Genomic DNA, 17,577 nt, shown 5'->3' with positions numbered 1-17,577 from the left:
GTAAAATAGATAGCTAGTGGAAGCAGCCGCATAGCACAGGGAGATCAGCTCGGTGCTTTGTGACCACCTAGAGGGGTGGGATAGGGAGGGTGGGAGGAAGGGATACGCAAAAGGGAAGAGATATGGGAACATATGTATATGTATAACTGATTCACTTTGTTATAAAGCAGAAACTAACACACCATTGTAAAGCAGTTTTACTCCAATAAAGATGTTAAAAAAAAAAAGTCTCTGTCCTTATGGATATTTCAACTCATTCATTTGATAATCGTGTAGCAAGTCTCTGGTGAATTCATAATGACGAATGAGATGTGATCCCTGCCCTCCTCAAAATTGTACTATATCAGAGATGCCTTTAAAGAATACCAATAGCTAATTCACAAGGGATAGTTAAAGGGCTCTAAGGAAAGCAAAGTGTTATGACAGGGTGGAGGACAAGAATACAGAATATTTAAATGCAGTAACGGTTAAAGTAGGCTGCACGAAGAAAGTGGCACTCTCATTGCACTCTCAGAATACTGTACTACCTATATTAGTTATAAGGTTCTGTAAGTTTTTCAAGTGCAAGAAATAACTTTACTGATAATGAGAAAATCAATACACTTTTGAAGCAGTCTCAATTAAGCCTGTTTGGATATAAGCTCCTCAATGAAGCAATGTGTATTTCATTTTCCTAAATACCAGTGTTAGTGCCTGAGCAGAATAATAATTTGCAAATTGAGTGCTTCCCAAGTGTCAGGCACTGCTCAATGTGCATTACATATAATGACGCATTTAATCCTCCTGACAATCCTATGAAGTTGGCAACTGTTATTATCTGCACCGTAATATGAGGAAACTGAGGCACAAAGAGATTAAGTCACTTGTCCAAAGTTATACAGCGAACAAACGGCAGAGCTGAGATTCAAACAAAGGCAGTCCAGCTCCCACATCCGAGTTCTCAATCCCTGCACTGGATTGCCTCTCCCTTAATCTGATGAAAATAATTTCTTCAAAGTTATCGATGAAGATAATGCCTTCATCTTCAGAAAAGACACAAATGTACAAGACCATTTAATACTGCAACCAAAAGAAGTGACTAATGTGTCATTTTTTGGTACTTTAAGTCATTGAGGGAAACATTTTGGGGACAGGAGATTTTTTGATGCCTCACAAATTATCTACTTATTTTGAGATGTACAACTGCCTTGAAAAATTATATGCTTGAATGAAGGAAGGTATTGAGAAAGGCATAAACTGAATCCTATAGTACTGACCCGAGGCCAGGGGAAGGTGAATTTCATCGTGGGGGATCTTTGGTGGCCAAAATACAAACAGAATACAGTGGAAGGAAAGAAAAGAGATGCCAGAACAGAGGCATGAACTATTTAAAGGGGTCTAGAAAAGTGCAGAAAGCAAATCTGAACACATAATTTTGCCTAATATCCTCGCTGAATACATATCACGCATAAAAATCAGCAACTGCTTTTATGTTACTTGTATAACCTGCTATCTTGGAAGAGTGCGCCAGTCTTCCACCAGTGAGCTGTTAACACTTGGAGAACAGATTCTTTATTGTATCTTGGTGAGATTTTCACAGATAGGTTTGTTTTTAGTGATGGTGTTTTGTTAAGGTGGTCCTTCTATTTGGATTAAATTGAGAATGCTACACATAAAATTGTTTTTAAAGATCCATTCTCCTTGGGTCACAGGTGTCCTGTGTAACAATGTCAACCATATAAAGATGTTCCCCAGGTATAAGCTACCTCTCTCCCAGCTCTACATTCAACTCATTCTGACCTTTCACACCAGTCCTATCCTTTCAGTACAGAAACCAAGCTTGCCCGAGTTGGGAGCATCGGATTCAACTTGAGACCCTCACCATCACCACATTCACCCTCTGGTTGACAACACTAATGTTAATAACAATGGTATCAACCTAAAATGTGTAGGTTTCATTTCCTAGATTTCAAACCGTTTTACAAATATTATTACTTTTACACGCACACACACATCCCCGTCCAGAATATAGGTATTATTAAAAATCATCTTCATTCTAGAAATGGACCATAGAATGTTAGGAGGAAGACTTGGATTAAGTGACTTGTCCAAGGTCAAGCATGCTCTAAAAGAGTAAGAGGCATGACCCCATGACTTGGGTTCAGCCTTCACATAGGACCACACACACAATGTTCTCCCTTTCCTTTTCTCCCTCACTGTTTGGTGCTTAGGTTATTACACCTGAGGGAACCTTTTCTAAGACGAACATACTCTTCCACCCTTGGGCAGATTTCTTCTGTCTTGTCTGTTTTGTTTCATTTTGGAGACAAAAAATTATCCTGCTCAAGATCGGTAAGGAAAAATGCTCTTGATAATGTAGTCTCAACTAAGAAATGTTATGAAGTAAAAGACAACCTTAAAAAACTGAAAACCTGTTCCATCAACCTTTTTTTTAAAATAAATTTATTTATTTTTGGCTGCGTTGGGTCTTCGTTGTGGTGAGCGGGCTTCTCGTCGCAGTGGCTTCTCTTGTTGTGGAGCATGGGCTCTAGGCACGGGGGCTTCAGTAGTTGTGGCTCACGGGCTCTAGAGCACAGTCTCAGTAGTTGTGGCGCACGGGCTTAGTTGCTCCACAGCATGTGGGATCTTCCCCGACCAGGGCTCAAACCCATATCCCCTGAATTGGCAGGTGGATTCTTAACCACTGTGCCACCAGGGAAGTCAACAGTTTGGCAAGAAATTAGCATCAAGGAATTCCAACAAAAGTTAATAAAGTCTTGTAAAAGATGCACAAGAAAAGAATGGCATTATGGAAATAGTACATTACCAGAGTTAAGAGGCCAAATTTTGATGACAAATATATCTGTTTCAATTCTGACCCTTTCACTGCTTTTTTGGAAAACTAGTCTCCTCAATTTGAGGAACCTCAGTTTCCTCATTTCATAGCTTGGTTCTAAGAATTAAATGAGATGTAAAAGCAATTACTATATACATGGTAAGCACTCAAGAAATATTGGTTGCTGTTACAAATAACGATACTATTACTGTTTTTGCGTGTGGTGGTTATCAACTGAGAATCTAGAGACAGGCAATATTTGAAATTCCAGGCTAGTAGGCAGACAGTGAACTTCAAGAAAAACTCTCATCCATTACTGGACAATCTTGCAGGAGCAAGCATGGCTAGAACTCCATAATAACCACATCTGGAATGATAATCAAGGTAGGAACATATTAATTAGATTTGGTCTGCAAAAGGTAGAGACTTGGTCTCAGGGACAACTTTCAAAGAATTAAGCAATTAGTTACAGAGGCAGACTTGTTACAAAGGTCCAGAGACGAAAGTATAACTTCTTCAATGTCCACCAACTACTGAAATGAATGAACCCACAGCATTATAGGAGCTGGGCCTCCTGCTGAACCTCAGATGACTTAGGGGTAGTGGAGTGGGCGAGAGGATGACCAGGGCAAAGCACAAACAAAAGCAGATATAAATTACTGAGCTCTGTATTAGTCAGGTTCTACAGAGAAACAGAGCCAATAGGAGATAAATATACAGAGAATTGGCTTATGCATTTATGGGGGCTGAAGAGTCCTATGATCTGTAGCTGGCAAGCTGAAGACTCAGGAGAGCCAGGGCTACAGTTGTAGTCTGAGTTTAAAGGCCTAAGAACCCAGAGAGCCGATGATGTACATTCCAATCCAAGTGTGAGTCCAAAGGCAGGAGAAGACCTGTCTCAGCTTGAAGACAATCAGAAAGTGAATTCTCCTTTACGCAGCCTTTTTTGTTCCTATTCAAGCCTTCAACAAGTCAGATGAACCACCACCACTCTGGGGAGAGCAATCTGCTTTACTCAATCTACAGATTTAAATATTAATCTCACCCCCAAACACCCTCACAGAAGTGCCTAGAATAGTATTTAATCAAATATCTGGGCACACCGTAGCCCAGTCAAGTTGATACTTAAAATTAACCCCACAAGCACCTACTATTTTAAGAGGCACTAGAATGGTAGTTTCCTGTGGTTTAGTCTACAGCTGCTTCCAGTGTTGATGGAGATGTTCTGTGCCATTCAACATAGTAGCCACTAGCCACATGTGGCTATTGAGCACTTGAAATGTATCTGTGTACCTGAGAAACTGAATTTTAAATTTTAATTTTAACTCATTTAGAAATAAATAGCCACATATGGCTTAGTGGCTACCATATCAGATAATACAGGTCTAAGGAAAGAGGGTAAGAAACAAGTAAACCAACAAGTAATTACACAATGTGAGACTTACGCAGGAAAAGGATAAGGTTCTGGCTGAGGTAGGGCAGAACTTATTTAGATAAAATGGTCAGAGTAGGCCTCACTGAAGAGGTTATCAATGTTTAAGCTAAAGCCTAAAGGCCTAAATCTTGAGAAGGGGCAGCCAGATGAATAACTGAGGAAACAGAGTCCAGGCAGGAGGAACCACATGCACAAATGTCCCAAGGTAGCAAACTTCTTACTTGCTTTGAGCAACTGAATAAGCCACACTTGACTGGAGGATGATGGAAAATGTGTTGAAGAAGAAAACAAGAACAGCCTATTACAAGAGTGGGAGGCCACCATAGGAGCTTGGATTTTATTGAGGTAATTTACAGTTACATTTTTTAAAGATCATTGTGGCTGACTGCTGCATGGAAAATATATGAGCCTGCAAAAAGATGCATCTTGTGTGTGTGTGTGTGTGTGTGTGTGTGGTTGCTTGAGTGATTTGCTGGTTTGGCTCTCCTCCCAATCAGAATATAATCTTTTCGTTTTGTTTTTTTTTTTGATTTTTTTTTTTTGTGGTACGCGGGCCTCTCATTGCTGTGGCCTCTGCCGTTGAGGAGCACAGGCTCCGGACGCACAGGCTCAGCGGCCATGGCTCAGGGGCCCAGCCGCTCCGCAGCATGTGGGATCTTCCCGGACCCGGGCACAAACTCGTGTCCCCTGCATCGGCAGGCGGACTCTCAACCACTGCGCCACCAGGGAAGTCCGTGCATATTCCTTTTGAATACAAATACACACTAGTATTAAAAAGAATAACCCAGTCCAGGAAGATCCCACAGGCCACGGAGTAGCTAGGCCCGTGAGCCATGGCCGCAGAGCCTGCGCGCCCGGAGCCTGTGCTCCGCAACGGGAGAGGCCACAACAGTGAGAGGCCCCAGTACCGCAAAAAAAAAAAAAAAAAAAAAAAAGGAATATGCACTTTGCATCAATATTAATTTATGTGAAAGTAATGGCATGTATATACATACACTCTTGAGCTATTTTAAGTACAAAAAGAAGGAAACAACCTGTTAAATATGTTGAAAATAAAGAAGAATTCTGTAGTTAAAACTATCCAACAGATACATTTCTATACCAGTTACATAAATGAAATAGCTGCATACAAACTCCATAAGATTGTCCTTGGACTCTTGAAAGAGGTCAATTTCTGGTTGTAGAAGAAAGAAAAGGAGGAGGAATTTGAAACAAGTTGAAAAGACAACCATGAAACTGACTAATGTCAAGCAAAGAGGACCCACAGAGAAAGATTAAAACAATTGGAGTTAATTAATTAACCTAGGGAAGAGAAGATTAATAAATTATTGTGAGGATATGTAGAACTGCTTTTCAGAGGATAAAGTCTACTTGGGGTTGCAAGTATCACTGGGTAGAAAGCTGAAGCCTGCAGACTAAAACTGCAGAAGATGCTGTTTATGGCTGTGAAACTCTGGAATCAGTGAGGAAAGCAGAGTAATGTCCTTCCATGGAGATCTTTAAAACAGAATAGATTCTCATCATCAGTCTCATTTGAAAGGTTTAAGTGTGATCCTGCCCAAAGGCAAGGTGCTGAATGGAATGACTTTTCAAGGTCCCAGCCAGTCAGCCCAATGAACCACGCAGCTGATGGTGTGCTATGATTTTCTTTTGTTTACCCATATCTTACTGTTTTACACCACCATGTGGCCACACTGAGTAGAAATGCTATAAATTTTGAATCTGAACATAGGTCTTGAGAAATGTCAATAATTCTCATACTTTTAGAATTGCACAGTCTGTTTAGAAATATTCAATGTGTAAAGTCACCTGGCATGAATATCTTTATATTGTACATAGTGATCCTTTTTCAGTATTAATTTGGAAAACAACACTGATACTTATCGTATAAATAATAACATGTCAAATTCTTCTATTGTGTATTTGCTATTTGATAGAAATAGGATTTGATTCACAATAAGCTGAGTTCATGACATAAAAATCTTTTATTTTAGATGCATATACATTTGAAAGCCAGATTCTGACCCTTTTACATTTAACAGATGTATTAAGTAAATGTGACTTCAGAAAAAATTTTTTTATGAATTCAAATACAGTATCAGAAGAATGGTAGATTTGCTTACAGAAAAACAATAATTGTTGACACATTTCTAAAGACATCATGTTAAAAATAATTTTAGGGCTTCCCTGGTAGCACAGTGGTTAAGAATCCGCCTGCCAATGCAGGGGACACGGGTTTGATCCCTGGTCCGGGAACATCCCACACGCCGTGGAGCAACTAAGCCCGTGCACCACAACTACTGAGTCTGTGCTCTAGAGCCCGTGAGCCACAACTACTGAGCCCACGTGCCACAATTACTGAAGCCCATACACCTGGAGCCCATGCTCCGCAACAAGAGAAGCCACCGCAATGAGAAGCCCGCGCACCACAACGAAGAGTAGCCCCCGCTCGCCGCAACCAGAGAAAAGCCCACACACAGCAACAAAGACCCAACGCAGCCAAAAACAATAAATAAATAAAATAAAATAACTTTTTAAAATATAATAATAATTTTAAATCCAACACATTAAGACACTGTGCTTCCTGGTACTTTTCTTTAATTTATGTAATAAATACATCAGCATCCATTAGCATTTATTAAGCTCTCATATGAGCTGAATGTTGCATTGGATTCTACATTGGACAATTAAATTCACAAAGCCCAGTCTGTCCCTCCATTCCCATGTCACCTCTAGTACAAAAGCTTTCTGTTAAATACAGACAGTGAGGTAGACCTAGGGCCAGACTGCTTGTGTTATAATCCTAGTAAACTATGTAACTCTGTAGGCCTCAGGATTTTTGTAATGAGAATTAAATTTTTTTTAGTTTAAATAAATAAATAAAGTAATGCTTCATCATTTAATCAATAAATATTTACTGAGTGACGACTACACTATATAGTGCCACACTAATAGTGCCAGGCACTATCCTAGGCACTGCAGAGAGAGCAGTGAATCAAACAGACAAAAACCTCTGCCCTCTGGGAGCTTCCATTCCAGTAAAGAGCCAGATAGTAAATATTTTAGGCTTTGTGGGCCATAAGGTCTCTGTCATAATTATTCAAACTCTACTACTATAGCACCAAAGCAGCCATAGGCAAAATGTAAACAACGCACGAGTGAGTGAGCATTGCTATGTTGCATTAAAACTTAATTAACAAACCCAAGTGGCAGACTAGGTTTGGCCCACAGGCCATGGCTTGCTGACCCCCATAGTAGAGGAAGACAACAATAAACACCACCAAAATGAAAAATAATAAAATAAACACTATGTGGAATGGCGATAAATACTGTGGAAAAAGCAAAAACAAGCAAGAGTATGGATGGTATTGGAGTGTGTCAGGGTAATCCTTACTGAGAAAATAACACCTGATAAAGACCTGAAGGAGGTGAGCAAGAGATTCAGGGGTTGTCTAGGGAAAGAACATTCTAGGACAGGGACTGTCAGGTGTAAAATCCCAGAGGCAATAGAGTACCTATTCTTTCTGAGGAAAGCAGGTGGATAGTTTGGAGCAAGTAGGAAATAAGATCAGAGAAGTAATATGTGACCAGATGGCGTGAGGCTCAACTGCCATTTTAAAGACTGGTTTTCACTGTGAGTGAGACAGAAGCCTTTGCAGTTTTAAGCACAGCAGTGACCTACTCTGGTGCACTAATTTTAATGGGATTGTTCTGCCTGCTGTGTTGAGAATAGACGGAGGGAGAAGCAGGGAGTCCAGTTTGGAGTCTGTTGCAATAATCCCGGTAAGACGTGATGGACCAGATGGTAATGCTGGAGGTGGTGAGAAGAGGCAGGATTCTGAAATAGGTCAAAGATAACCTGACCAGAATTTTATCTTGGATTGGGTGGGAAATGTGAGAGAAAGAGGGGAATCAATGATGACTCCAAAATTTTTTGCCTGAGAAACTGGATAGATGGAGAAGACTACTAGAGCTTGGGGAAAAGGAAAAAAGGAAGATCAGGGTCTCAGGTATGGAAATAAGTTTGAAATACCTATTAGGTATCCAAGTAGAGATGTCGAAAAGGCAGTTTTTGTAAGAGTCTGCAGATCCAAGAAGAGGATTAAACTCAGGGTATAAATGTGCAAGTTGTCAACAAATGGATGGTGTCTAAAACCATGAAACTGGTGAGATCACCAAGTGATTAAGTACAGAAAGAAAGAGAATGGGTCCAAGCATTGGGCCCTGGGGAGCTCCAAGTTTCGGAGTCCAGAGAGATGAGGAGCCAACAGCAAAGGAGACTGAAAAGAGCAACCAGTAAGATCGGAGGGAAATCATAAAGAGCAGAGTTGTGGAAGCCCAGTGGGAAGTAGGTACTGGAAGAGAGAACAATCGCATCAGTTACACCTGAGAGTATGTGTAAAAGGAAGACTGAGAATTGAGCCACTGTGTGTAGGAGTGTGGAGACCATTAGTAGCATTGACAAGAGCAGTTTCAGTGAAGTGGGAGGAATAAGAGCCTTGTTGGAGTGAGTTTTTTTGAGGGGAGTTTTTGTTCTTTCGTTTGATTGGGTTTTCTTTAAGAGAAAGAATTCAGTTAACTGGAAGGGAAGTGAATCAAGAGAGGTTTGGGGGCTATCTTGTTTTGTTTTAAGGTGGTAGAAAGAACAGCATTTTTGTGTGTTAGTAGAAAAGCGCCAGGAAGAAAGGAGAAATTTAAAGAGAGAGCAAGAGGGAAAGAGAGAAAGAGAAAGAGAATTGCTGGAGCAGTTTCCATGGGTGGGCAAGACAGGATGCGATCTGGTGCAGAACTGTGGGTGGGCTGGATTCACATTCTGCATGTAAAGGGCTTATCATGGTACTCACTCAGCGCTTAGTAAATCTCAAAACCCACAGATATTAAACTACTAGAGTCTGTCATACAGAGTGAAGTAAGTCAGAAAGAGAAAAACAAACACCATATGCTAACACATACATATGGAATCTAAAAAAAAAAAATTGGTTCTGAAGAACCTAGGGGCAGGACAGGAATAAAGATGCAGACATAGGGAATGGACTTGAGGACACGGGGAGCGGGAAGGGTAAGCTGGGATGAAGTGAGAGAGTGGCATGGACATATATACACTACCAAATGTAAAACAGATAGCTAGTGGGAAGCAGCCGCATAGCACAGGGAGATCAGCTCGGTGCTTTGTGACCACCTAGAGGGGTGGGATAGGGAGGGCGGGAGGGAGAGGCAAGAGGGAGGGGATATGGGGATGTATGTATATGTATAGCTGATTCACTTTGCTGTACAGCAGAAACTAACACACCATTGTAAAGCAATTATTCTCCAATAAAGATGTTAAAAAAAAAAAAAAGGTTGGCTAATGTGATCTTACAGTTCCAGTGCAGCTACAACATTCAGTAGATTAATGAAAGTAAGCTGAAGAGAATAAAGATGATGACAGGAAGACATTTAGAAGCAACAGTGAATCACACTGACTAGCATCTAGGATATTGGTCTAAAGGTAAACAAAGATACCTGAAGAAAAGTAGGAAGAGTGATGGGTTACTGTTTCCTTTTGACTCATGAGGTGAGTTAGCCAAAACCAGGATCCCACAGGTACTTGACTCCTTGTAGATACTCTGGGTTAATTAATTAATTATCTTTGCCCTTTAAAAACTCAGCATGATGAAAAACTGCTACTCTTGCCTCACAAATATTGCATGGTATACATAATGTTATTTCCATGCCCTTTTCATGTTCTTCCACTGATTTTTACACTGATACATAAATGCTAAGCTGTAGGACAGAACCATGGTAGGGAACCAGACAAAGGAAGGTGGGTGGTAAAAGTATAACTGCCATTTCCACTGGGAATAAAATGGGGTTGGAGCAACTACAACCTAAATTGTGTTCCTAATATGAACACAGCTCTGTGCCAGGTACTGGAAGAAATACACTATACTTATGAAAAATATCCCAGCAAACATGCAGTTCTATGAAACCATATTTTGTTATTTAACACAGGTATCTTTTTATGATTATAATAATTGTGCTTCACTGAGGGCAGGTAGCAAATTTCAATAAATCTTAATTCCTCACTTATTTCAATATAAATTTGGAGATGTGTTCCTTTGGAAAAAGACTTGAGCCCCCGGGAGTCATAACATCATATTTCAGAAAGTAGCAGTTTGGTGGACTTCCCTGATGGCGCAGTAATTAAGAACCCATCTGCCAATGCAGGGGACACAGGTTCAATCCCTGGTCCAGGAAGATCCCACATGCCGCGGAGCAATTAAGCCCGTGCGCCACAACTACTGAGCCTGCGCTCTAGAGCCTCTGTGAGCCACAGCTACTGAAACCGGCGCGCCTAGAGCCCGTGCTCCGCAACAAGAGAAGCCACCGCAATGAGAAGCCCATGCACCACAACGAGAAGAGTAGCCCTCGTTACCCGCAACTAGAGAAAGCCGCAACGAAGACCCAACGCAGCGAAAAAATAAATAAAATTTTTTTAAAATCATGCAAATAAATAAAATTTAAAGAAAAAGAAAGTAGCAATTTGACAACACATTATAATAGAAAAAGCAACTTTTGGAAAACATTAATAAAAATGCTAAAACTCCTAATTTTACAATGGTGAACTCAAAACCAACTCACCAAAAGCTTTACAAATGCAGGAAAGCCCTAGAAGCCCACTGTAGTGACCTACCTCCTCTTCTCTCACGATTGTTCCAATCCAAGGATGGCAATAACTAATATAATACAAACAATCGATTCAGATTTTGCTTAACTCAAGATACTGTGTCTATGATCCAGGATTATCTTTAACAGCTATTGCATGTTGCAAAATTGTAAAGTTTCTTTCCTGAACTCTGCTCAGTAATTTTAGTACAATATGTATGCTGTCCCTGAAATATTTAAGGAGGCCTGTGACCAGAATGTATAGAAGCTGGCATCTGACTATTGATTGACAATTACATCAATGCTTGCCACCTGTTGCTCAACCTCATAATTTGTTTATCTTAGAGTTAGGCAAAACATGCCAAACCTGACCCAGCACATGTGTTTAGTAAATAAAGTTTTAATAGAACACAATCGCCCTTATTTTTTAACTTATTGTCTACAGCTGCTTCTGAAAGGCAACGGTGAGTAGTCATGGCCCACAAAGCCTGAAATATTTACTATCTGGCCCTTTACAGAAAGAGGCTGCTCACCGCTGCTTTAACTAATAGCTGGTGTCCTCATTAAGCAATGTTTGCTTGAGCCATATTTACATACCCAAATGCTGAGGGAAGGAGGAATCAGAGTGCAGAATCAAGTCATCACGTCAGAGGACCCAACTTGTATGAACACAGTGTGCACTGTCCTTGGCAGTGAGACTTTACAGTCTTCCTTGATGTCTTATAAATCCAATTTATAAAATAGATTTCTATTAGGTGACAGGCATCTACATGTCAAGTAGACTTCCTTTTTAGGTTGTCAGGGGAAGAAAATTTTTACATGTGTTTCAATCAAAATGCAAATATTTGAAATTTACTTTGCCCCTCTCTAGTCTGATTTTTATAACTTGTTTTCTACCCCGTACATGTTCATGCAGTATGAAAACCTCCTAGCTCGCTTTATCTTATCATTAAACTAGGGCTTTGAAAACTATAAAAGGATTTCTGAAAGATAAGTTATTCTTAAATTATTGCCAGTTATTTTGAAATGTCAGTGGATAGCTTCTTTCCAATACCACATGTGTAAAAAGAGAAATGCTGAGCTGCGTAATCCTTCAAATGGTGGTATTTTTTCCCATTGTTAACCTGTAAGAGTCCTAATTTTTGTCTGTCCTGAGCGAGAATCTAAACATTCTAATTCTTCAGCAGAGTACCATAGTAAGTTTATAGCTGCTCTGCCTTAGACAACATATATATTTAGGGAAGGAAAATTTCTAATTCAATTTACAATTATGTCAGGAAACAACACATATCTGCCGGCAAAGATAAGAAAAACATTCAGCGTACACAGTGATAGGTCTGCTTAAATAAATAAACTTTTGGTACTAGTGATTAGGTACACAGGATTATTATATGTCTAACTGGCCAACGTGACAATTTGTAATTACTTCCAGTCACATTTAATTGGATTTGGAATCTCTGGAGAAAAGAGAGGCCTAGCAGAGAAATAGCCATAAAAGTAAACTGTTTTTCCAAAGGGTGCTAAGCAATGAATTAATATCCATTGCACAATAGTTTTTAATATGCCCTCAGCTTAATAAGACTAATGCAGTGGTCGTACACACTAGATTCCAAAACTAATGCAATTAAACACAAAGGCTGGGGGAGGGGAGTGTTTGTTGAATTGGAAATTTTTTATTTTCAATTTTAAGGAGACTACTTTAATCAGAGGTGAATAATCTTCAACTTAGGTAAAGTCTGAGATATGCTTTAGTACCAGTATAATAGTTAGCTATATATGCTATGCTAGGTTTGAAGGTGTTCTAGAGTCTATAAAATATATTACTCTATAAATGCTTTGAAGCTTAATAAGAGGTAACCAAAACAAAGCATTCTCTCATAGTCTTTAAATATTCTTATACTGTACAAACAGAAAAGCAATGTAGAAGACAAATGGTGTGTTGCTTCTCTTACAGTTTTAGTTTTGGTACCAAAAAAAAAGACCTACTTTCTACATTCTAAAATGTGCCTTATGCTTTGCTTAATATTAGTCTAGTCAAATTTATACATTACAAAATCTTCTTCTTCAGTATTTATATATACTGCCTGTTATAGTTTTCCTTCTGTCCTATAAATTTGTTTTTTAAAAAAATCTGTCCTTGTTCTTAGGAGTGCCATGATTGCTGACTACATATTCTGGCTCTGTGGAGGAAGTGAACGGTCTATAAGCAAGCTCATCAAACTATACTGGCAGGTAAAAATTGATGTCCCAACTAGGGAGGAGGAGCCCATTTCATTTTTAGAACCAAAATGAAGGATTGGTGCTTAAAAGACTGCTGAAAAAGGTAGCTCTGGGCATATCAATCAGAAGGACACTACTCAGTAGTAATGTATTTATAATGAAGTAGATTTTCTGAGACTAATTTTAAGGGCAAAATTCAAGGTTGTTAACCCTTGGCCCATACTTCAGTTTTACAACCCAATATAAATTTTAGACATCCCAGGAACTACTTTCCCGGGCGTGCTGCTATAATGACATGATCCTTTAAAAAATGAACACTGTATTTTCATAGATTCTTCTTAATCTATGACCTGTAAAAGCAGATGCTAGAAGTACTACCAATTACATAATAAAGGAAAATACAAAGATCCATTATATTTGTGGGGTAACGTAGTATTTGAAACACTTAACCAGTAATAAACTGCAGATCATCTTTTTTATTTGTTATTCAAAATGGCAGCAAGAAGTCATACCAAAGGTCAATTAGATGTCAAGATGAGAGTCAGAATTTCTTAGAATTATAAAAATTTAGTATTTACTAGTTCAGTCTCCTTCACAACATACAAATCTATTCTTATCCTATCCTCTCCCCACAAATTGTCAATGACTTTCTGACGAAAAATATTCAAAGTGAAGAGCTCACTTATCCCCCAAAAAACAACATCTAATTTGCTAATTATTAAACTGTTTTCCTCATTAAAATAGATTTCTACTCCCTTAAAACTTCCATCAAGTAGTTCCCAGTGAGGCCACATGGACTCAATGGAAACCCACTTCCAAACGAAATATTTTCAAATATTTGAAAAATCCAGTACAGAAGCCAACTCCCTCCTCCAAATCTCGTCTCCAAACTGTGTGTGGCCTTTTTTTTCTTTGTATTTCAAGATGGTTTAATGTAATTGAACATGAACCTTTTCAACCAACATAAGATCAACACATAAGATCAACATATAAGATCTGCTAAAACACTAATATGAAAGTGAGAAATAATTGTCAACAGTCTTCTGATACTTCCTGATTTTTCCCACATTTTCACTATTGTGTCTTGGCCCCTAGTTTTCTGTTTCTATATCACATGTTATCTTCAGTAAAAAATAAAGTATTAGGTTTATCATATAAAATTCTCATTAATTTATATGGTTCTGTCTAAATATTTAGAGCTCAATTTACCTAAAAATAAAGATTTAAATTAGTCCTAATATACTTGACACCTGTAAATTGACCTTAAAGTAGATAAAATTATCATTATTTCAAAAAATTATTAATTTGCTTATAAGTACAAGACTTTCCTAGGGGAGTCTGGAACATGCAAAATAGTAGTAGTTGCTTATGTATGTAAGTAAATAGTTGTAAAAAATTTCTAGATATGAAAAACAAGCAAATAATGTCTATTACATAGATATAGTAAAAAGAAAAGGGTTTTTTATTAAAGTATTTCAGAGGCTTTTGAAGAAAGGTGGGAAAGGAGTTGAATCTTGACGGTTAGATGATATTCAGCAGGCCTGGCATTTACTAGTTCCCAAACGAATGTTTGTTTCAATTTATTCATTCATTAAACAAATATATATTGAGTACCTACTGTTTTATCTACATTGAACTAGGAAAAAATAGATAATGTTGGTGCAACCTAAGATAGGTTAAGAGCTTGAAATTTTTGTAAATAAATTTTTGTCTGTTTTCTTTAGCTTTCAAAGAGCATTAATATCCCAATTTTATTTACCTAAAATAAAATAAAATTTTTTACTAAAAAAATTCTCCACTTACCAATATGTGCATGTTTGCTACACAAAAAAGGAATAAAAAGAATACTACTATTTTACTATTCTGCATTAATAAAAGATAACAAAAACCTATTTGTCCTTGTATTCTCTTTTTCTCCTTTAATTTGAAGCAACGTGGTATATTGAAAAACGGTCCTTGTCTGGAAGTCAGATCTGACTCAGTCCAAGTTCTAACACCAACATCTAACCTAAAACAGGCTAGTCTCTAGAGGTGCTTCAAGTAGAAAATAAGAGGTAACTAGCATAAGACATTTGAGAAGGTCTATTCTTAAAGCCCATCTTCGCTCTAAAACCTCATGTTTTCAGGTACATCCAAATATGATGTCATACACCTACTGAATCGGAGAAAATATTTGCAAATGATATGACTAATAAGGGGTTAATATCCAAAATACATAAACAGCTCATACAACTCAACATCAAAAAAGCAAACAAACTGATTAAAAAATGGGCAGAAGACCTGAATAGACGTTTTTCCAAAGAGGACATGCAGATGGCAAACAGGCACCTGAAAAGATGCTCAACATTGCTAACTATCAGGGAAATGCAAATCAAAACCACAATGAGATATCATCTCAAACCTGTCAGAACAGCCATCATCAAAAAGACCACAAATAGCAAATGTTGGCGAGGATGTGGAGAAAAGAGAACCCTCATACACTGTTGGTGGGAATGCAAATTGGTACAGCCGCTATGGAAAACAGTATGGAGGTTTCTCAAAAAACTAAAAATAGAATTACCATATGACCCAGGAATCCCACTCCTGAGTATATATCTGAAAAAAATAAAAACACTAATTTGAAAAGATACATGCACCCCAATGTTCATAGAAGCATTATTCACAATTGCCAAGATATGGAAGCAACCTAAGTGTCCATCAACAGATAAATGGATAAAGAAGATGTGGTATATATATATATATATATATATATATAGTGTGTATATATATATACCACATATATATGTATATATACATATGTGGTGTGTATACACACACACACACACACACACACACACACACACACAATGGAATACTACTCAGCCATAAAGAAGAATGAAATTTTGCCATTTGAGACATGGATGGACTTAGAGGGCATTATGCTAAGTGAAATAAGCCAGACAGAGAAAGACAAATATTGTATGATGTCACTTATATGTGGACTCTTAAAAATACAATAAACTGGTGAAGATAACAAAAAAGAAGCAGACTCAGTGATTACCAGTGGGGAGAGGGAAGAGGGGAGGAGAAATATAGGGGTAGAAGATTAAAAGATACAAACTATTATGTATAAAATAAGCTACAAGGGTATATTGTACAACACAGGGAATATAGCCAATATTTTATAATAACTATAAATAGAGTACAAGCTTTAAAATTTTTGAATCACTATATCATGCAACTGTAATTTATATAATATTGTACATCAACTATACTTCAATAAAAAAACAAATATGATGTCACAAATTTAAGGAAATTTGTAACATAATTACAAATGTAATTATGTTATGGAAAAAAGTAACATGATTACAAAACACATCCTGCAGATAAGTTCCATAAACAAAACCCCTCTAACCTGCCTCAACATCAGCACACCACACCAGTATCTCAAGAGTCATATACTTCCTTCTGCTAGCCACCCTCTCCCTGATCTTAATTCAAATGCATACATCTTCCCCCAAACCTTGCTCTGTTCTAAGTCAAAAGGGGTTTTTGGAACACTGCCAGAGAGTATGCAGTCCATGCCAACTTTATTTTTTATTTTATTTATTTATTTTTTTTGTACGTGGGCCTCTCACTGTTGTGGCCTCTCCCGTTGCGGAGCATAGGCTCCGGACGCACAGGCTCAGCGGCCATGGCTCACGGGCCCAGCCGCTGCGCGGCACGTGGGATCTTCCCGGACCGGGGCACGAACCCACGTCCCCTGCATCGGCAGGCGGATTCTCAACCACTGCGCCACCAGGGAAGCCCACATGCCAACTTTAAAGACAGGGCTGTCCCACTACCCAAACCACCATGGCAATTCCACTGTTGAATGTAAGAACGTCCCACACATCACAGACTAGAAATTATGTCGGCATGTACATTTGTAGACATCCATTAAGGCTGAAGAGATAGGGGCTATTTTCACTACTTTTGTAAGTGGAGAAGTTACTATATATCTGCCTTTCAACCACATAAAATCCCTACCACCCTGGTCAGTTATTCTCTTAGAGATGTTAAACAGGAAATGGAAAATTTCAGAATGTAAAAATTTAAGAACAAGTCTACACCTACTCTCACAGATCATTGACTTACAATCTCTTAGATGCAGAAGAACAGACCTTTGCTTTGGTGAGCTCAAGAACACCTTTCAATTGCATTAGGAATACTTTTCATGTCAGCAACTCAGCAAGGAAAAAAGGCATAAAGCTCTACACGATATGACAGCTTATACTGGGATGTATCACTTTCATTAAAAGTGTTTGGGGCTTCCCTGGTGGCGCAGTGGTTGAGAGTCCGCCTGCCGATGCAGGGGACGCGGGTTCGTGCCCCGGTCCGGGAGGATCCCACATGCCGCGGAGCGGCTGGGCCCGTGAGCCATGGCCACTGAGCCTGCGTGTCCGGAGCCTGTGCTCCGCAACGGGAGAGGTCACAGCAGTGA

At 38.7% G+C, this 17,577-nt stretch overlaps 1 protein-coding gene across 1 annotated transcript in view; it reads left to right on the top strand.

The window, feature by feature from the left end:
• Positions 1-17,577, top strand: part of SPATA16 (spermatogenesis associated 16) — a 243,826-nt gene that overhangs the window by 129,287 nt on the left and 96,962 nt on the right. Inside the window, exon 4 of the mRNA XM_024124419.1 lies at positions 13,043-13,127. Within this exon, the coding sequence (XP_023980187.1) occupies positions 13,043-13,127 (85 nt within the window). The remainder of the gene's footprint in view (positions 1-13,042; positions 13,128-17,577) is intronic.

The sequence above is a fragment of the Physeter macrocephalus genome, chromosome 1 (assembly GCF_002837175.3).
Source record: "Physeter macrocephalus isolate SW-GA chromosome 1, ASM283717v5, whole genome shotgun sequence".
In the NCBI taxonomy this organism is placed as follows: domain Eukaryota; kingdom Metazoa; phylum Chordata; class Mammalia; order Artiodactyla; family Physeteridae; genus Physeter; species Physeter macrocephalus.
This window is presented reverse-complemented; position numbering and strand designations above follow the sequence as displayed.